Here is a 17,174-nt window from a genome sequence, read left to right as displayed (position 1 = left end):
TCCCTTTGTAAAATAACAGCAGAGGGGCAAATACAAGACTTTAGAGTTTGCCAAATTTGAGAAAATGAGGAAGCACAGCCAAATGTATAATATGTACACGTGGGGACATTCATGAGTAGGACGAAATGAAGCATCCTTGCCAATATCATTTTTTTAATTTTGAGTGTTTTACCATAATTTTGAGAGTATGCAGTTGAAGATGAAGTAGGCACAGAGGATTCCAGCTGCAACTCGAAGTTTGTTTGTAAATTAAATTTTAAATATTTTATGCAGCAGAAATTGATTGAGTTTCCTCCATGTGCAGGTTCTATAAGGAATGCAAAATAGAATACAACCTAGTGTCTGCTCTCATGAACTCTACAATTGTTTAGAGGATGTGTGTAATAAAATAGGTGAGTTTACCACAATGTGAGAGATACTATTGGAGAGGTACCAATAATACTCTTTTGAAAGTGTTTGTGGTTCTACTAACGAGCATAAAATGACATTTGCATAGATGATTGGAACAGCATCGCCCTTCTCCAGGCAAAACAACCTCCCCACTAGTCACAGTAATGATTTCTGAAGTGCAGGTTTAATCCCCTCACCTTTGTGTAACACGGTGGCTCGCCATCATTCTCAGACCAGAGTCCAAACTCTTCAGCATGGATTACATGATCTAGCCCCACATCCTGGCTCCCCACCCACCTTTTATTATGTGTTCTCACTTTATTTTTCACCTCTCTCCTCTTTACTCTGTGTGTTCCACACAGCAGCCTGGACCTGTTCCCCTGGGTACCATATTTACATCCGTGTTGTTCCTTCTGCTTGGACCCTCTTTGTTCTCTCTTTCCCCTCTTTCCCCACTGTCGATGATTTTCCACCCGACTGTGAACTCCTGAGTTCTGGGACTCTGCCTCTCTTGTTCACCATCCACCCGTGGCGGTCAATTGATAAATATTTGTTAAATGGATCACTGAAAAATATATATAAAATTGATAATTCATGAGGACAAGCTTGGTAGAAAAGAGCTGGCCTAATTATAGACTTTTGATATGACAGGAGGTTTCATAGTCTTATCACTACTAACAATGAGAGTGGTGGCTGATGCCCCAGATAGTTGGGCTTTCTGGTACTGTGATTTTGGATAATTTCTAGAAAACAAACTGCCACGAAGGAAGCAATAGCTGTGGCTGTTAGTTTAGTAAAAGGTTGTATGCTGTGGTCCAGGTTTTCTGCTCTCTTGCTGGCAATGTTGTGTGTGTGTGTATGTGTGTGTGTGTCTGCACACATGAATACAAGAATGTGGGCAATAACATCTAGTAGCAGGCTAACATTTCTTTAGTACTTCCTGTGTGCCAAACACTATACTAAGCATTTTTTAAAAGAGATATTTCATTCAATCCTTACAACCGCCCTGTGAGGTTGGGTACTGTTATTTCCCTCATCTTAAGATAAAGAAACTGAAGAATTAAAATTAACTAACTTTCCTGAGGTCTCACAGCTAGAAAGTAAGAGAGGCAGGGCCCTCGAGGAACTTTAAGTCTGGGATAAGCAGGTCCATAAATTGATGAATTAGAGCAAAAAGCAAGGTCGTTAAATAAAAAACTGTCTATGGATAGGTTGCCCAAATTTCCCCCAACTATAGAATGTTTTGACCCTGCAATTTTAACCCATATACTGATACTGGCTGTATTTATGAATAATTAAATTCAGAAGTATAGCAATAAGTATAGATTGTTTAACTTTCACTGAGAATGTGTTTTCTGGAAACCTTCATTTTGCCACCTTAATTTCTTGCTCATTTGTTTATTTCACAGTTAAGCCAATCCTAGTTTTCCCCATTTTCACTTTCATATTACTGAATTGTTTATTTTCATCAGGCTTAATTATTTTCCATGTAAATTTACACAAAGATTTGACTCAGTGATCAACTTTTTGGTCCACATTAGATTTTACTGATTATAGTGCCTGCCCTTGGCAGTTTTATTTTGATGATTGTATTTATTTTTAAAATTGGATAAAAGGCTGAAGTGAGACTTTTCCATCAGATATATGAGGGTTTCTGTATTGTACAGGGTTGGTCTATTGAAGTTATCCTCTGACGTTTTTTTCACCCACCCTGTAAAAGAATTTTATAAAACTATAGCCCACCTCGCACATGTTTAAATTAAAATATGGAATTTTTAAAATTGTTATATTACTTTGCAGATATATTCAATAGAATCAAATATGTCCAAGAAAATAGTGACTTGATTGCTATCATCACTCATTTTAAAATACACAATCTCTTTTTTCAAATGGACATTTTATATAATTCTCTTTCTCTTTGAACTCATATTTCCATTTGATTCCCTCCCCAAAATTTATCTAATCTAAAATATTTTATACTTGCAAGTGTTTTATTGATCACTATATTATACTAATCTGCAAAAAGCATACATACTTGAATTAAAATTTTGATTTTTGAATTGCTAGGACCATAATGTTCTAAGTATTTAACATTTTTATTTGGAATAAGTTATTATTACAAATAGTATCAACTTACACTCATACAAGAACATAAATTGTGAATTGTGAAAAATAATTAAACACAAAACGTGAAGTGCTATTGGAAAGTCGTCTCTTAATGAGATGAATGGTTAATATATCCACATGTGAATGTTGCTAGCACAATACAGAGGTCAATATTAGAGCTACTTCTAACTTTTTTTTTGGTAGATATGTTGAAAAATCTTGTTCACATAAATAAATAGGATGTTGAAGTTTTATTATAGCAAAGTTATTATAATTTTTGTACCACTTCTAAGTTGTATGCTAAAAATCACCTAGTGATCTACCTTCAAAAATTATTTTTAATTATGTCTGAGCTGACGACTCAATTAGATCTAACTTCAACTCTGAAAGTAAAGAATTGAGAAACCATCTGACTTGCAAAAGGATTCTTTTTTTTTTTTCAGTCCAGCCACTGAGGACATACACTTTCCAACACCTCTATAAGTATTTTGACTTGTCCCTTATTTGAGGCCCCTACCCCCTCAGCAGATCTTACACCCCAGGCAATACACCAAAGGGAGCCTCCTCTCTTTTTTCTTCATTAGGAGAAGGGCAGTGGGAACCTGTACTCTCTCGCAGGTTCCCTCTCAGGCAGATAGATTTTAAGGAGTTGAGGATCTGAAAATTTATTCTGTTAAATTATGCATACCTAACTTATCTCTTAAAAAGTTATTGCGTTGCCCATTTAGAAGAGACTACTCCATTGTGTTGCTATTTCAGTTCTTCTATGTACTTCTAAGTATTTCTTATATCTTACACTTCTCCATGCCTTTGGTGAGGAAATAGTCTCACCAAGACATGTGGTGAGCATTGGGAGGAGGCAGTTCCAAACATCTTGCTGTCTTTGCTGCTCCCTCCAACCTTACCTCTCCCTACATCCTCACCCCATGTGCCAACAGCAGTTATTAGTCAGAGATGATCTTCCACATGGTCATTTGGAACCCAGGTTTCTCCCATCTTGTAGTTTGGCTTCCTTTCCAAGCCTCAGAATCTTCTCCATTCAGATGGCAGATAGCAAAGGAGCACATACAATCATGTGTGAGTGTAAACCTGAACTATTCCCTCTGGAATATATTTGTTATATCCCTAATCATTGATAATTCATTCAGAATTCTGAATGTAATGAGGACTTGTAACTTTACATTGTACTAAAATCTCTTTAATTAAACTGTTCAGGCTGCAGTTGTCTGTTAGATATGATGACCTCATAAACACTGAGCAGGGCATCTCTCTCCAGCCTTCTGCAGCATTTTCATCAATTCTTAAAAGAAGGGATAACCTGAAGCAAAATTTAGATTTTTCATATTCAAAGAAAAAAGTATTTGTAATACTTGTTCTAATGTATGTATTAGGTGATTTGAGATCAGCAAAGCTATCATCAAACAAGTACGTTTTAGGTTGCACAATATTAGCTGCCTTAAAAAGAAAAAAAGATGAAACTGATTTGACAGCCATAATCGTGTTTCTGACAACATATACATGTTTGATACACATGAGTGCCCAGCAAGCCTATTTTTCTTCAACAGGATTATCAAATAATATGTTTTGAACACACGTTTGTGCAAGGTGGTTTACAAGGGGTCTCTATTACGTTTGTTTGTATTGTTTCCTGTGTGCTTCAGTTCATAGAGGAGTGGGGCAGACCTCAGGGTATAAGGCTCGCAGGAAACTTCACTTCTTTTGGATACTATGCAGTTCCAAAATAGTTCAAAATAGTTCAGTGGTCACTTGAGTCACTTAAGAATATCAGAAAGTTCCATAAGATTTGGGATCAAGATGCTTTAAATATTCTTGTTTATGACCTATATGATGTAATAAAAATTATGTTTATTCAATTTTCAGAAAATGAAACTGAATGGGGTGGTTAGCATTTGTTGATTAGGTTTCATAGTATATTAAATAATTTGGATAAGCAGGCAGGCACAAACCAGATGATATGGGAAGCTTGACTTAAGAAAGAAAACAGACACCACAAACCTCAAGTATAGATGAAAATACTTACATGGTTTAGAAAAAGATCTTGGACTATAATGAAAAACAAACTTAATGAGTTCTTATAGAAGGTCCTGAAGCTTATGGAACATTATGTAACTAGTAAAGGTATAAATAAAATACAGGCAATTTTAAACTATTGGGTTGTATTTCAAACCTGGGCTTGATGCCCAGATTTTTATAGAAATGTGCCGTAAACCCAGCGTTTAAGCAACTGTAAATGACATTCCTTTACATTTCTGAAATATATACAAATTGATGAAACTCCTCGTCACTTGCCTAAGGTGGTATCCTAACTGGTCACTCTGCCTCCAGTCTCGCAACCTTCTTCATCCTCCACGTGCTGCCCGACAGTGTCGGTAACGTCTCACCCAGTTCCCCTCCCGCTCAGTGGCAGGGCGTTCTCATTGCCTATGGGCAGAGGAGAGTAAAGGAGACTTGGGTAGAGTCCAATGAATCCCGTGGCAATCACAAAACTTATTTGAATGGTGGTGTTTTATCTCAACAGTTCATCATTTTTTACATGTTATTTTCCATCCTATCTATATTAATTTTACCACGAAATTTTTAAATTACTAACCAGAAATAAAATTGATGCTCAAGAGGGGAGCCAGATGATACTCTGCGACACACCTCAGTGTACATTTTCTTAAGTGAGAGGCATAAGTCTATAAGATAAAGTCAAAACGCCTTAGCCTGAAGACCTTCCATAACCCCTCTGGAGAGAAGGCATCCTTTTGTTGAGGAACAAGGTCTTTCAGGCTGGCTCTACATGGTAACTCTACATTGGATGCCGGGAAAGGCAGCTCACAGGAGAGGATGTAAAGAATTTTTAAATAAAAAAATTTTAGGAGAATCTCATTCCATAATCAGTCTTGAAAGAAACAAGAAGGGAAAGCAGGAGGTGGCTTGCTATTAAAAAAAAGATAAGGACTCGGGGCTGGCCTGGTGGCATGGTGGTTAAGTTTGCACGTTCAGCTTCGGTGGCCCAGGGTTCGCCAGTTCGGATCCTGGGTGCGGACCTAAGCACAGCTTGTCAAGCCATGCTGTGGCAGGCATCCTGCACATAAAAAAAGGGAGGAAGATAGGCATGGATATTAACTCAGGGCTAATCTTCCTCAGCAAAAAGAGGATTGGCAGTAAATGTTAGCTCAGGGCTAATCTCCCTCAGAAAAAAAAAGATTAGGACTCTAGGCTGTATTGGGTTTCCTCCAGGGAGTTATGACCAGCTTAGAGCATTGTCTTTTATCAGGTTAAATATAGCATGAATGACTTTAAAATAATTAGGCAGATTTTTTATAAAGTATATAAGAATTTATATACATAAATAATTTTCCTTCCCATGACCCCTTTGATAAGGGCTATACACTTGTTCAGATGATGCTGCCCTCATTCAAAATAACTTTAGACCTTCGAATCTGTCTTCTGGAATCTGCTTCCTGAACTGTTTACGAGCTGTTAGCAAAACCATTTTCTTTTGATTTTATTCTCTCTCCTTTTACTCCTTGCCTCCAGGCTCTCCTCAGTTCCTCTGATTTTCTCAGTTTCCTTTGTCTTGCTCCTGAGGGTCCCTGAGAACTGTTGTGGTCCCAGCCTGGAGCTAAGAGAGTGGTGGTGGGAGAAGTGATTGAGTTTGTGTTATTAGTCTGGTTCCAATCAGAAGAGAGAAACCACATAGCAATTTAAACAGGGAAAGTATAGTATAAATACAGTATAAATTATAACAGGAGATTAGAGTAACAAGGGAATGGTTAGTAAGAAATAAAGAAAGAAACTTCTAGAGAATATAGGAACAGCGTATGTAAGGAGTAGCCACTGCCCTTAGAGCCAACATTGAACCCAGGAAAGAGGCCCTTCAGGCCTCATTGGGGAGGGCATGGCTTTAGCTCGCTGAATGGTGGAGAAGTCACTCTGGTGCCCTGCTGCAGGAGCTTCCTGGAGCTTTGTCCTCTGGAACTTTCCAGAAATCCACCATCCTGGGAGTTGGTGAAGCTGTTCATGGGACGGGTCTCACCTGAGGCACTCTGCTACAAAACTGCCTGGGCAGGGGAAGTACTGGAGAAAACTGCTAGTCACTAGGTGCTGTTGCCCATTATCCACTGCAGAAGCCGGGCACTGGAGAAGCCCCCTGTTCTGCAGGGACCTGCTGAGTGAGCACACCAGAACCAAGAAAAACCCTTCCTCCTGCATTGTCTCTTCAGTGTCCTTCCTGACAAGGCTTAACATCATGCCAGGTAGCAAAGGAAGAATAAAGGGCACAGTTTCAGTTTCACAGAAGAAGCAATTAAGGGTGAATTTGGAGCTGGAAAGCAATAAACTGATAACTGGTACGGTTGGTAAGGCCCTTTTACTTGGAGTACTTAAGGAGCGAAACTCACTTCTACACGTCTGTGAGCTACCTGCTTGCTATAAGTAAAATAAACTGATAGCATGCTTAATGGAAAGGAATGTCTGATCAAATTTTCATTATAACATAGTTCCCAAGAACCATGAGAAAAATAAGTAAAAATAGGAGTGTGTGTGTGTGCATGTGCACATTGGTTTTAGTATAAGAGTGCCAACACAGCTTTCAAGGGAGGGTCTCTCCTTTTTTCTGAGGTTATACTCATTTTACTGTTTTTTTCAAATGGCTTTAATATTTTTATTTTTTAGTGAAATAATGATCATAATGGAAGATAGCTTTTGTTGTTGTGATGGTTTCATTTGTCTTAAAATTCTTCCTGCTTCACGAGAGAAAAAGTTATCAACCCTGTGTTAGTACTCTTTCCATTTTAGAAAAATGATGCTGATCTATGAAATTCAAATCTGGAAACCATTACACCCAACTAAGAATTTATTAATATAAACTGTGGCAAGTCACTACAACTTTTTGTGAAATGTATAAAAAGTTTTGCATTTAGAAATTGAAAAACAGTTGTTACTTTATGTTCAACAACAAGGATGTATGAACTTATAAACAGAAGTTAAATAATAGCTATGGCCATGCACTTTCCATTTGTTGTCTCCACTTAAACTAACCAGTAATAGGTATCATTATCACTGTTTTTCAGATGACAAAAATCAGATGGAATTAAATAACTTTTCTGAGGTCGTATAGCTAGTAAATAGCAGAGCCAGGATTTAAATAGGCGTCTGACTGGCTCCAAAATGTTTCAGGATTTAAATAGATGTCTGACTGCCTCCAAAATCCATCCCGTGTCTAAGGAAAGACAAGAACTGAATTAAGGAGTTAGAAAATGGAATTTTCAAAAAATAAAAAGACAAATAGATCATATATTTTATATATATTATTCCTAGAGAAAGGAAATGTAAAAAGGGACTTCATGACTTGTTTTTAAAGCTTGAGGACTATCATGTTTGTAAAATTCAATACCTAGTTTCCATTTTCACCAAAGCAAATATGAGAACACTAGTGCAAGTAGAAAATGTGTGTATGTGTCATTAATATACTTTGATGTATCAAGAAGGAATGTGTTTGTTGCTGATTTGACTAGAGTGGCTTAATCAAATATGGTTTTATCTGTCTCATGTAACCAGAGGTTCAGATATGGGTGGTTGCTGAGACTGTCAGTAGCTCACTGTCAGGGCCAACCTTGCTGCGATTCCCTTGGCCTTCCTCTCATGGTTACGAGATTGCTGCTATGGTTTCTGCCATCACTTCTCCCTTGAAGCAAGAAAGAGAAAGGAGTGTACCAGCTACATATGACTCATTTTACCAGCTTTTCTGAAACATCCCCACGCGCTGTTGCTTTCATTCTCACTGGCGAGTGCTGGATCACATGTCCTTAGCCCTAGTTGCAAGGGAATTTGGGAAAGCAAGGAATAACTTTGTCATGATTGGTTTAGACCATAGGTCAGCCAAACTCTGGCCCCAGGACCAAATTCTGGCCACCCCTGCTGTACATAAAGTTTTATTGGAACACAGCCACACCTGTCCATATGCACATTGTCTACAACTTCTTTCACGCTACAGTGGCAAAGTTGAGTAGCTGTGATAAGGACCATATGGCCTGCAAGGTCTAAAGATATTTACTATTTGGGCTTTTACCAAAAACGTTTGCTGGCCTCTGGCTTAGACCTTTCACAATCCATCGTCTGGGGTTGACCACATGGACACTTTGGGGCTATCTGGGCTTCCATTAAACGAGGAAGATGTAGGAAAAGGGATGGTGGAAAAGAACCAACAGTATATGTCACCTGGTCCAACTAATTATATACAAGACCAAAAATTTATAATACATTTTCTACTTTAAGTCACAGGGTCACCTGGAACATATAACTTTTCTGCTCCTTCGTTTCCTCATAAGCCAACTAGGAAATACAGAAAGATAGAAATTTTGCAAATATATGGAATCAAATGATTGACAATGTTGTGATATATCGTGAAGATATATTCAGGAAGATAATCCCTAATTTACTGACTTCTATACAGCACTGTCTAAGATATCGTCAGACTAAGTCTTAGACACATATTTTACTGATTGACACTTCCCTTCAAACTGTTTATTTTAGGTTCTTGCATACACTGAAGGACTTCATGGAAAATGGATGTTCAGCGAGATACGAGCTGTATTTTCAAGACGTTATCTCCTACAAAATACTGCTTTGGAAGTATTTATGGCAAACCGAAGTAAGTTCCCTTAAATATTTTGAAAGAAAATGTGCTCATATTTGGATGTTGGTCATTTACATGGTGTGGTACTGTCTTGATTTTTCTCTGCTGTGTTTCTGTCTTTGATATGCCCTCACTAAAATAAAAAATAAAAATAAAAAAGAATTAATTTGTTTGAGAATGTAAACCCTAGATTTCTCATGGATAAAGTTATACAGAAAGCTGATTTTCCATGAAGCTTCATTACGTTTACAAATAAGTGATGATAAGCACTTGAAAATGATTTCTGAAATTGATGGTTAGCTTTCCCATGGTTTTCTAAATCATGTTTTTTCTTCTTACCACAGCCTCGGTTATGTTTAATTTCCCTGATCAAGCAACAGTAAAAAAAGTTGTCTATAGCTTGCCTCGGGTTGGAGTAGGGACCAGCTATGGTTTGCCACAAGCCAGGTAATTATATCATATTACACACTGTCTATGGTTTGTTAACATATTTCAATCTCAATACAACAGAAATATAAATAGGGTATACCATTATAATTATTTTGAGGGCCAAGGAATTTTCTCCCTCTGCATGTCATTTGTAGGGAAAGAGGTTATGAAAACAGCTATTTTAAGAATAACAGAATAGGGCATAATTTTATATAACACGTATATAAATGAAGAAGTAAAAAACTTGATTTCTTATCATAGCCAGCACTTGATTAAGGCATTTTGCTTGAGATCTTAATAAGAAACGTACCAAGAACCTCATGATGTTTGTGATTAATTGTTGTGTAATCACATATAAATTATTTTTATAAATGCTATGTGTAAATGCTTCTTCATTAAAGTAGTAAAACTCTTAGAGTTTATTGAGATTAATGCTCATTAATTGTGCTGTAGTTTTAACCATTTTCTAAATCTTTCATCTTTTTATTCTAAAAGCATCATTTTGAAGTAATGTTTTATTGAAAGATAGTAGTCTAAGTAGAAAATAGTCAGCAATTATGTGCATCACTAATTCAATTAGTTTTTGGCTCTAAGTAACTGAATACCTGACTAAAAGTGACTTACACCACAGGGTATTTTGCTTTCTGGGTTTTTTTAATAAAATATCTGGAGTTAAGGAGTTATGAGTATTGGCTCAGAGGTTCAGTGATGTCAGGACTCTCAGTTGGCCTCATGTTCACAAAATAACTGCTACTGCTCCACACTACTACTGTGTCTTCACACAACTGAATTAAAGTAGGAAAAAGACAAAAAGGATTTCTCCTTGAGCTTCTATGTTTTAGGAAGGAATGTATTTCTCAGAAGCCTCCAGCAATCTTTATCTCAGGTCCCTTTAACCAGAATGGGGTCACTTTCCCGCCCCTAAAACAATCACTGCCAAAGGGGAATGAATTTGTCAGTTTGGCCCAATCATCCCCTAGAGTTGAGGGAAGAATATACCTCTGAACTACTTGCCACCTCCTACCTGAACAAAATAGGTTTTCTGTTGACAAGTAAACAAGAGATACTGGCTTTGAGTGGACAAGCAACAGTGTCTTCCACAGGTCGTATGTCCCTGGGAATTATTACAGAGCACTGCACGGATGGAAAGGAAAATGAATCTATGTCTATTTTCCCTTAAATTGGATACAGGCATTTAAAAGATGGAGACTTCGTCTTATTTATCTTTTAATCTACAGCACGTAACACAGTGATAATTGCAGAGATGCTTTTTAAGCGCTGCTCAACTGGAGTTGCCTTGCATTGCGGCGTATCTGGTCTCGTATTAAGCTTACAGTTAAGACCAATTCACTAACATGTATGTACATGCTCAGGATATTTGCTAGTGGAATGACAAGATTAAATTAAGGCGTAAGTAGATAATGAAATACTTATATAAAATACAGGTCAAAGGAAGACTGCATTTTAAAAAAAAGAAAATGAAGTTAGTTTTGCAAGACTTGTTCTTATTGAATCTAAGCTGACTCATAGTAATCACTACTTCCTTTCTCAAGTGCTCACAAACTGTTTGTTTAATCAATTCAAGAATTTTTCCAGGAATTGACATCAAGAATTCACAAATAGGTCTAAGTTTTTCCTTTTTAAAAATAATCTCCTGCCTCCTGGCATCTTTCTCAATGACCGTGACTCTTCAGAGATTACCAGTTGAGGTTTCTCGGAGGCATGTGTAATTTCCTTCAGTGCTCATGGACCTGTCTGGACCCGAATTCCTTTAAAACGATCAGAAGCTCTTTTACTGTCTTCCTTACCTATTATGAGTATTGTTTCACTTTCAATCACATTGGTCTCTCTTTGACTTTTGAAAGATCATTCTTCTTAATAGAAAAAGTGGAAACAACATAGGTAGTTAGTAGTGTTGGTTTTGCTGTTACTTCATACAGCCCTCCTGTCTTAAAACACTCTTTCATTGCCCTTGGTTTCCCCCCAAAGGCTCAACTCACTCGGTTTCCTAATTATATTCTCAGAAGTTCAGTTCTGTATATTTCCTGTGATATATAGCCTTACAAGTAGCAGATGAGGGTAGGAGGAACACCGGATCTAAGCTTACATCTGTCACTAACAGGCTGGGTAACATAACAGAGCCTGGTAGTTTTTAGGAACTAAATACATGTTAGTTGAAAGAATGCTTAACACCAGGCAAGAGGAATGACACTCTCATCTACTATAAAATGGGGACAGTATCTTTGCAAAGAGACGTTTTACACATGTCCTGAGATCATAAAGTGAAGGCATTTTGTAAACTGTAAACACTGCTACACTGTATACATATATGCATACATACACAGATATAGATGAGTAGGTGGGTAGGTAGGTAAATAGATATACACACATGCACCCATGAACATATGCATGTGTGATGTGTAAGATCTTCTTACATTTAGAGAATTGTCAAGGGGAAGGGATGATGCCTGGCTCTGACAAGTAGAAGCCTTCCAGCTGAGAGTATCTTGGCAAAATCTCCAAGGGATCCATTCTTCTTTGTTTTCTTCGCATTGGGTTTGTCAGTTTAACCAGAGTTTATCAAACTCTAGGGAACTTACTCTAAGGTAAACCCATAAGAGACTGATTTAGAAACAAACAAAAAAATTATTGAATTCAAAGGCAGATGTACTGCCAGAATAATTGACTTCACATATCATTTAGGCCACTTCTTGGGCAAGCCCACTGAAGAGATCACATTACAAATCAGATTGTTGCTTAATGAGCAAAGATTTGGAACAAAAGGAATATTTCCATTAAATTGGTATAGCCTAATAAATGCCCCTTTAGTTAATTAATATCCATAGCTATCATTTCCTTTGTGTTTAACTTATAAGCGTTATTTCCCTTAATTTTCCTCTTTTTTTTGGCTTATAAACAGCATTTATTCCTCCAAATTCTAGAGCCTGAGAAGTCTAAGATCAAGGCTCCAGCAGATTTGGTATCTGATGAGAGGCCACTTCCTGGTTCATAGATGGCCATCTTCTCACTGTGTCCTCACATGGTGGAAGGGAGCTCTCTGCCTTTAATTCTTAAAACAACCACATTCTTAAAACAGTGGGATTCTTATCCCATTTTACAATAGGGAAATTTTGATTTAGATAAGTTACTTTTCTTGCCCAAGATCATACCCCGCTCTCTTAATTTCTGTTCTGTGTTGTCTATCAAGGTGACCTACAATGGTCAGAACAATACCTTCACCCCTGCATAATGATGGAAAAATACTGGCAAAAGCTTGCCCATTTTCTAGACTCCATGCTTATTACCATTGTTTGGTTAATGTAGACTCTGTTCAGGCAATCAGTACAATCAATTAATTTGAGATTTAATTAGATTCTTCACTTACTAACTATACACCTGGTTGTATTCATAGGGTTGACTGATGATTTTAAATGGTCACCATTCAAAATGGCACTTAATGGTGGTTAATACTTCTTATTTCAGAGGCCAATTTTGTCTTCATCTTATCCCCCAATTCTAAAAGCATCCTACTATAGCCCAAAAATGTACCAACTATCCTCATTCTAATATATAAATTTGTTATAGGATATTTTGAACAGCCCTATTGATTTACTCTTTCCCATTGTTCTTCTTCATATGATTGAGTTACTTAATTTTTTTAGCATCATATCTCTCTTTAGCCATTTTTCTTTTAGGGTAGATGACCAATAATTCAAGTCATTCAGTATGTACTTATTAAGTTCCCACTATATGCCAAGTATTGCTAAATGCTAAGGATAAAATAGTTAGTAAAATACAGTTCCTGCCAACAATGAGTTTATAGTAGGAAAAACAGAGGAGGAAACAGGAAAAACTGATCCTTTTGCTAATAACCTGCTTTTGTAAATTCATTTCCCATGTCCATATTTTTCTTCACTGTTACATACTCTGCACAGGATAGCTTTCTTCCATGATTCCCATTATTTACACCTATCAAGATTTGTTTGGTTTTGGGATTTTGTTTGTCAGAATTATTTCCAGATCATCAGTTTTCTTAAATTGCCTGGGTTCAAAATGTCAACAAAGGAATTCAAAACTTTGTTATATGCATTGTTTTTAGCAGATTGGACATGCTGCAGGTAAGGATTTTAGTCAGAATAGCAAGAATATGATTATAATAGTAATACAATGCAAATTGGACTAAGCATATGATTGTAATAGTGGTGCAATGAAAATTGGGCTAGACATTGTTAATTCTTGGATAATTCAGAAAATATTTTAGCATGTTGCCATGACAAAGTCAGAATCAGGGCTAAAGTTTGTAACATAAAATCGTTGTGTTAAGTGGATGTGTACCTGTGAAAATTTTGAATTTTGGTGACATATGGATCAAAATCTGGAAGCCCTTAAGGTAGCCCTGTGAAAATCATATTACAAATTAATTGAAAATGCACAGAATTATAGAATTGAAGTATGAAATGTATATACCATTACCATTGTATTTAAGTGGATCATTAGACTCATATGGTTCTATTGGAGTCAGTAGGGTCTATTATCTCGAATATATGTAACTAGGAAACTTCCTCAAAAATGTTAATATGTCATCAGGCGGCTACAGTTTATTAAGTTAATATTTTAAACATTGAGTTACACATAATTGTTCTTGAAATTGTTAATTCATATTTGAATTTTATTGAGACAACGAGTTCCTCCCCATCCTTTCCCCCTCCCTCCTTTTCCTCAACTAATTTATATTTTAGTTCCTGCTACGAACAAGACAATGCCTATTAAGATTGCATGTGATAGATATACATGATAATGATACATGAATGACAGAGATGGTCTTCAGTCCACAGTTCCTAAACTGAGCACCAAGGAGCCCTGGGATGTCACAGTGAAATTACAGGAGGGTTACAGAGCATTTTGTATTTCTTAGGGAAACACAGCAACATCTGTCAGATACCGCACAAACTCTTAGCTCAGGTTAGTTCTAAGTTTCAACATCAGATAGCAATGCATTCTTTTCACTCATATCTTAGCTTTGTGAAACTAGTTTTTAGGAGTTACTGTGGTGAAAAATAAGTACTCCATGGAAATCAGCGTGGAACAGGAAATGAAGGTGGTGCTGTCAGATATGATTTCGAGGTTTAAGAAGCTGTGCAGTGCCCAAAAGGTACGCACATCCCTTTCGTAAGTAATTGTAGTTATTTAAGAATAAAATAAAATATGTGGCATAGTAGTTAAGTTCGTGTGCTCTGCTTTGGCAGCCTGGGGTTCGCTGGTTCAGAGCCCAGGCACAGACCTACCACTGCTTGTCAAGCCATGCTGTGGTGGCATCCCACATAAAGTAGAGGAAAATTTGCACAGATGTTAGCTCAGGGCCAATCTTCCTCAGGAAAAAAAATTTTTTTCCTTTTAATTTATGAGTATTGTATTTTCAAACAGCTACTAAGTTGTTAAGACTTAAATATTTATTAAATTATTTAGACCTAACTACTTAATAAACAGAACTGTTAGGTATTTCTCTTGGGCTAGGGGCATGATGCAAAAATTCCTGAGACACTAAGGGTAGCATGAATTGAAATAGTTTGGGAACCTTTGTCTAAGTGATGATCATTTTAGAAACTCAGTAGCCTTACCATACTTTTACAAATACAGCCAGCTTTCATTATTTTTTAGATAAACCCATTGAACCCCGAACGTTTCATAATTTACACAAATCATACTGATTTACTCCCTTAAGATTATTCCTGTGTCCCTTCTTCTGAATTCATACATTTCAAAGTGCCCAGTTGCTGGTTTTTTACATCATAAAAGGGATGTGCGTCGTGTGGTTAGAGGCTGTGCACATGTGCACACTCCATGTGAGGAGGCAGGTGTAAAAAGTTTAGTGGTGGCTTTTATTATATAAAGTTTAAGTCAAATGCTTGTATGCTGGTGTGTGACTACTGGCCCACCTAGCTTCTTAGCACGAAGTGGATTTGCTGTATTGTTTAAAAGCAAACTTATTTTGAGTATAGTTTCACCTTTTTTCTTGTTGACTTGTAAAATACCCACTTGCAGCCATGTTATATGAATAGGTGCTTTCATATTGGTTTATCCTTAGTAACTAAATGTGTCTTCTCTATAGTATAATTTTTAAATATTGTTAATATCTACAATTAAAATGTATTTTAGAATTTATCTAAGAAGATAAACCATAAATTATTTTAAGTAAATGGTATCAAGCCAATATATTCATTAATATTGAATTTTTAGAAGTCATGTGTTAAAGAGACTGTTTGTTGTGGTTTGTTTAATTGCTAGGAGGATATCACTGGCCACTCCTCGACAGCTTTATAAATCTTCCAACATGACTCAGCGTTGGCAAAGAAGAGAAATTTCAAACTTCGAATATTTGATGTTTCTAAATACTATAGCAGGTAAGACATCTCATTCTTCAATCTCATAATATGTTTACGTTCATCAAAATCATTGGTAATGTGACTTGATGGAATACATTTTCTCCTTGGATTTCAAATACAGCGTTAGAATAAATATTGAAGCACTCACATTTAATGTTATCAGAACCCAGACGAGCTAGTACTGAGGTTTTAGATGCATTTATTGTTGAAGAGGCTTTTCCTTGCTCTCCTTCTGCCATTTCCTTTGCTGACAGCTTTGTCTGAAGGTTTATTAGAGTCAACAAACCATTGCCAGAGTGTCTGGAAATAATAATGGGAAAATGTAATTTCTCTACTTTGTCATTCTCAGCAATAGCAGCTAGACAGGAGAATAACAACAGGATTCTGCCTAGTACAGATGTCACCTGGATTATGGCATGATTGGGTTACAGCATCTTTTCCTCTTAAAGTCTTCAAATAAAAATATAAAATCAGGTTACATTTCTGAATGATGAGTAATTACCGTCAACCTCAGCAGTACCATGCTTGTAAATTAAAAGAAGGTGGTGGCTCTGTTTTTCTGCTAAATCAATGGTTGTCAGTGGTTAAACATATCTATGAGATTTAAATACCTTTTTCTTTTTTCCTAAATTAAGCTCCCGAAGCCTTTTTTCATGTTGAATTACTAAGGGTTTGCTTCTATAAATCAGGCACTGCAAAAATTTTTGCAGTCAGTGAATTTAAATAGCTACATAAATACATATGCTTACCCTAGGATTAGGATTCATTCTGAATGAATGCTAGAACCATGAATTTAGAGCCAGTTCTCTGAATCATTGCTTAAAGGAATAACTGTGTAATATTACTCTTTTTTAATCTATCACATATGTGTGAATATGGATGCTATAGGTATATATTAAATATGAATGATATATATATGTGTTAAATAGATAGGCAAGAGAACTCAATTTATCAACAAAAATATTAAAAAGTTGTTTGAGGTGTTTTTGCATTTTAATCACTTAATATATATTGTAAAGTTAATGCCTTTACTAATAGGATGCTAGAGGTACAACCAAAGAGCTATTTTGTTACATGTTAAATTTTATTGTATATTATACACACATCTCCATTGTATACATATATCTTTATGATATCTTCATGACATATTTCATGTATATTCCTATATCAGTATACACAACATACGTATCTTAAAGAAACCTATTTAATTCCTCAAAAAA

The 17,174-nt window shown here is 36.4% G+C and overlaps 1 protein-coding gene across 10 annotated transcripts in view; it reads left to right on the top strand.

Annotated features, from left to right (window-relative positions):
* The window catches only part of NBEA (neurobeachin), a 679,748-nt gene that overhangs the window by 555,088 nt on the left and 107,486 nt on the right, over window positions 1–17,174 (top strand). For all 10 annotated transcript variants that reach the window (XM_046664612.1, XM_046664614.1, XM_046664615.1 and 7 more), the window contains 3 exons: window positions 9,040–9,157; window positions 9,487–9,589; window positions 15,857–15,972. In XM_046664612.1, the coding sequence (XP_046520568.1) occupies window positions 9,040–9,157; window positions 9,487–9,589; window positions 15,857–15,972 (337 nt within the window). The remainder of the gene's footprint in view (window positions 1–9,039; window positions 9,158–9,486; window positions 9,590–15,856; window positions 15,973–17,174) is intronic.

Source organism: Equus quagga, chromosome 6, assembly GCF_021613505.1.
Source record: "Equus quagga isolate Etosha38 chromosome 6, UCLA_HA_Equagga_1.0, whole genome shotgun sequence".
Lineage (NCBI taxonomy): Eukaryota > Metazoa > Chordata > Mammalia > Perissodactyla > Equidae > Equus > Equus quagga.
The sequence above is the reverse complement of the archived record's forward strand: the minus strand, read 5'-3'. Positions and strand labels throughout refer to the sequence as shown.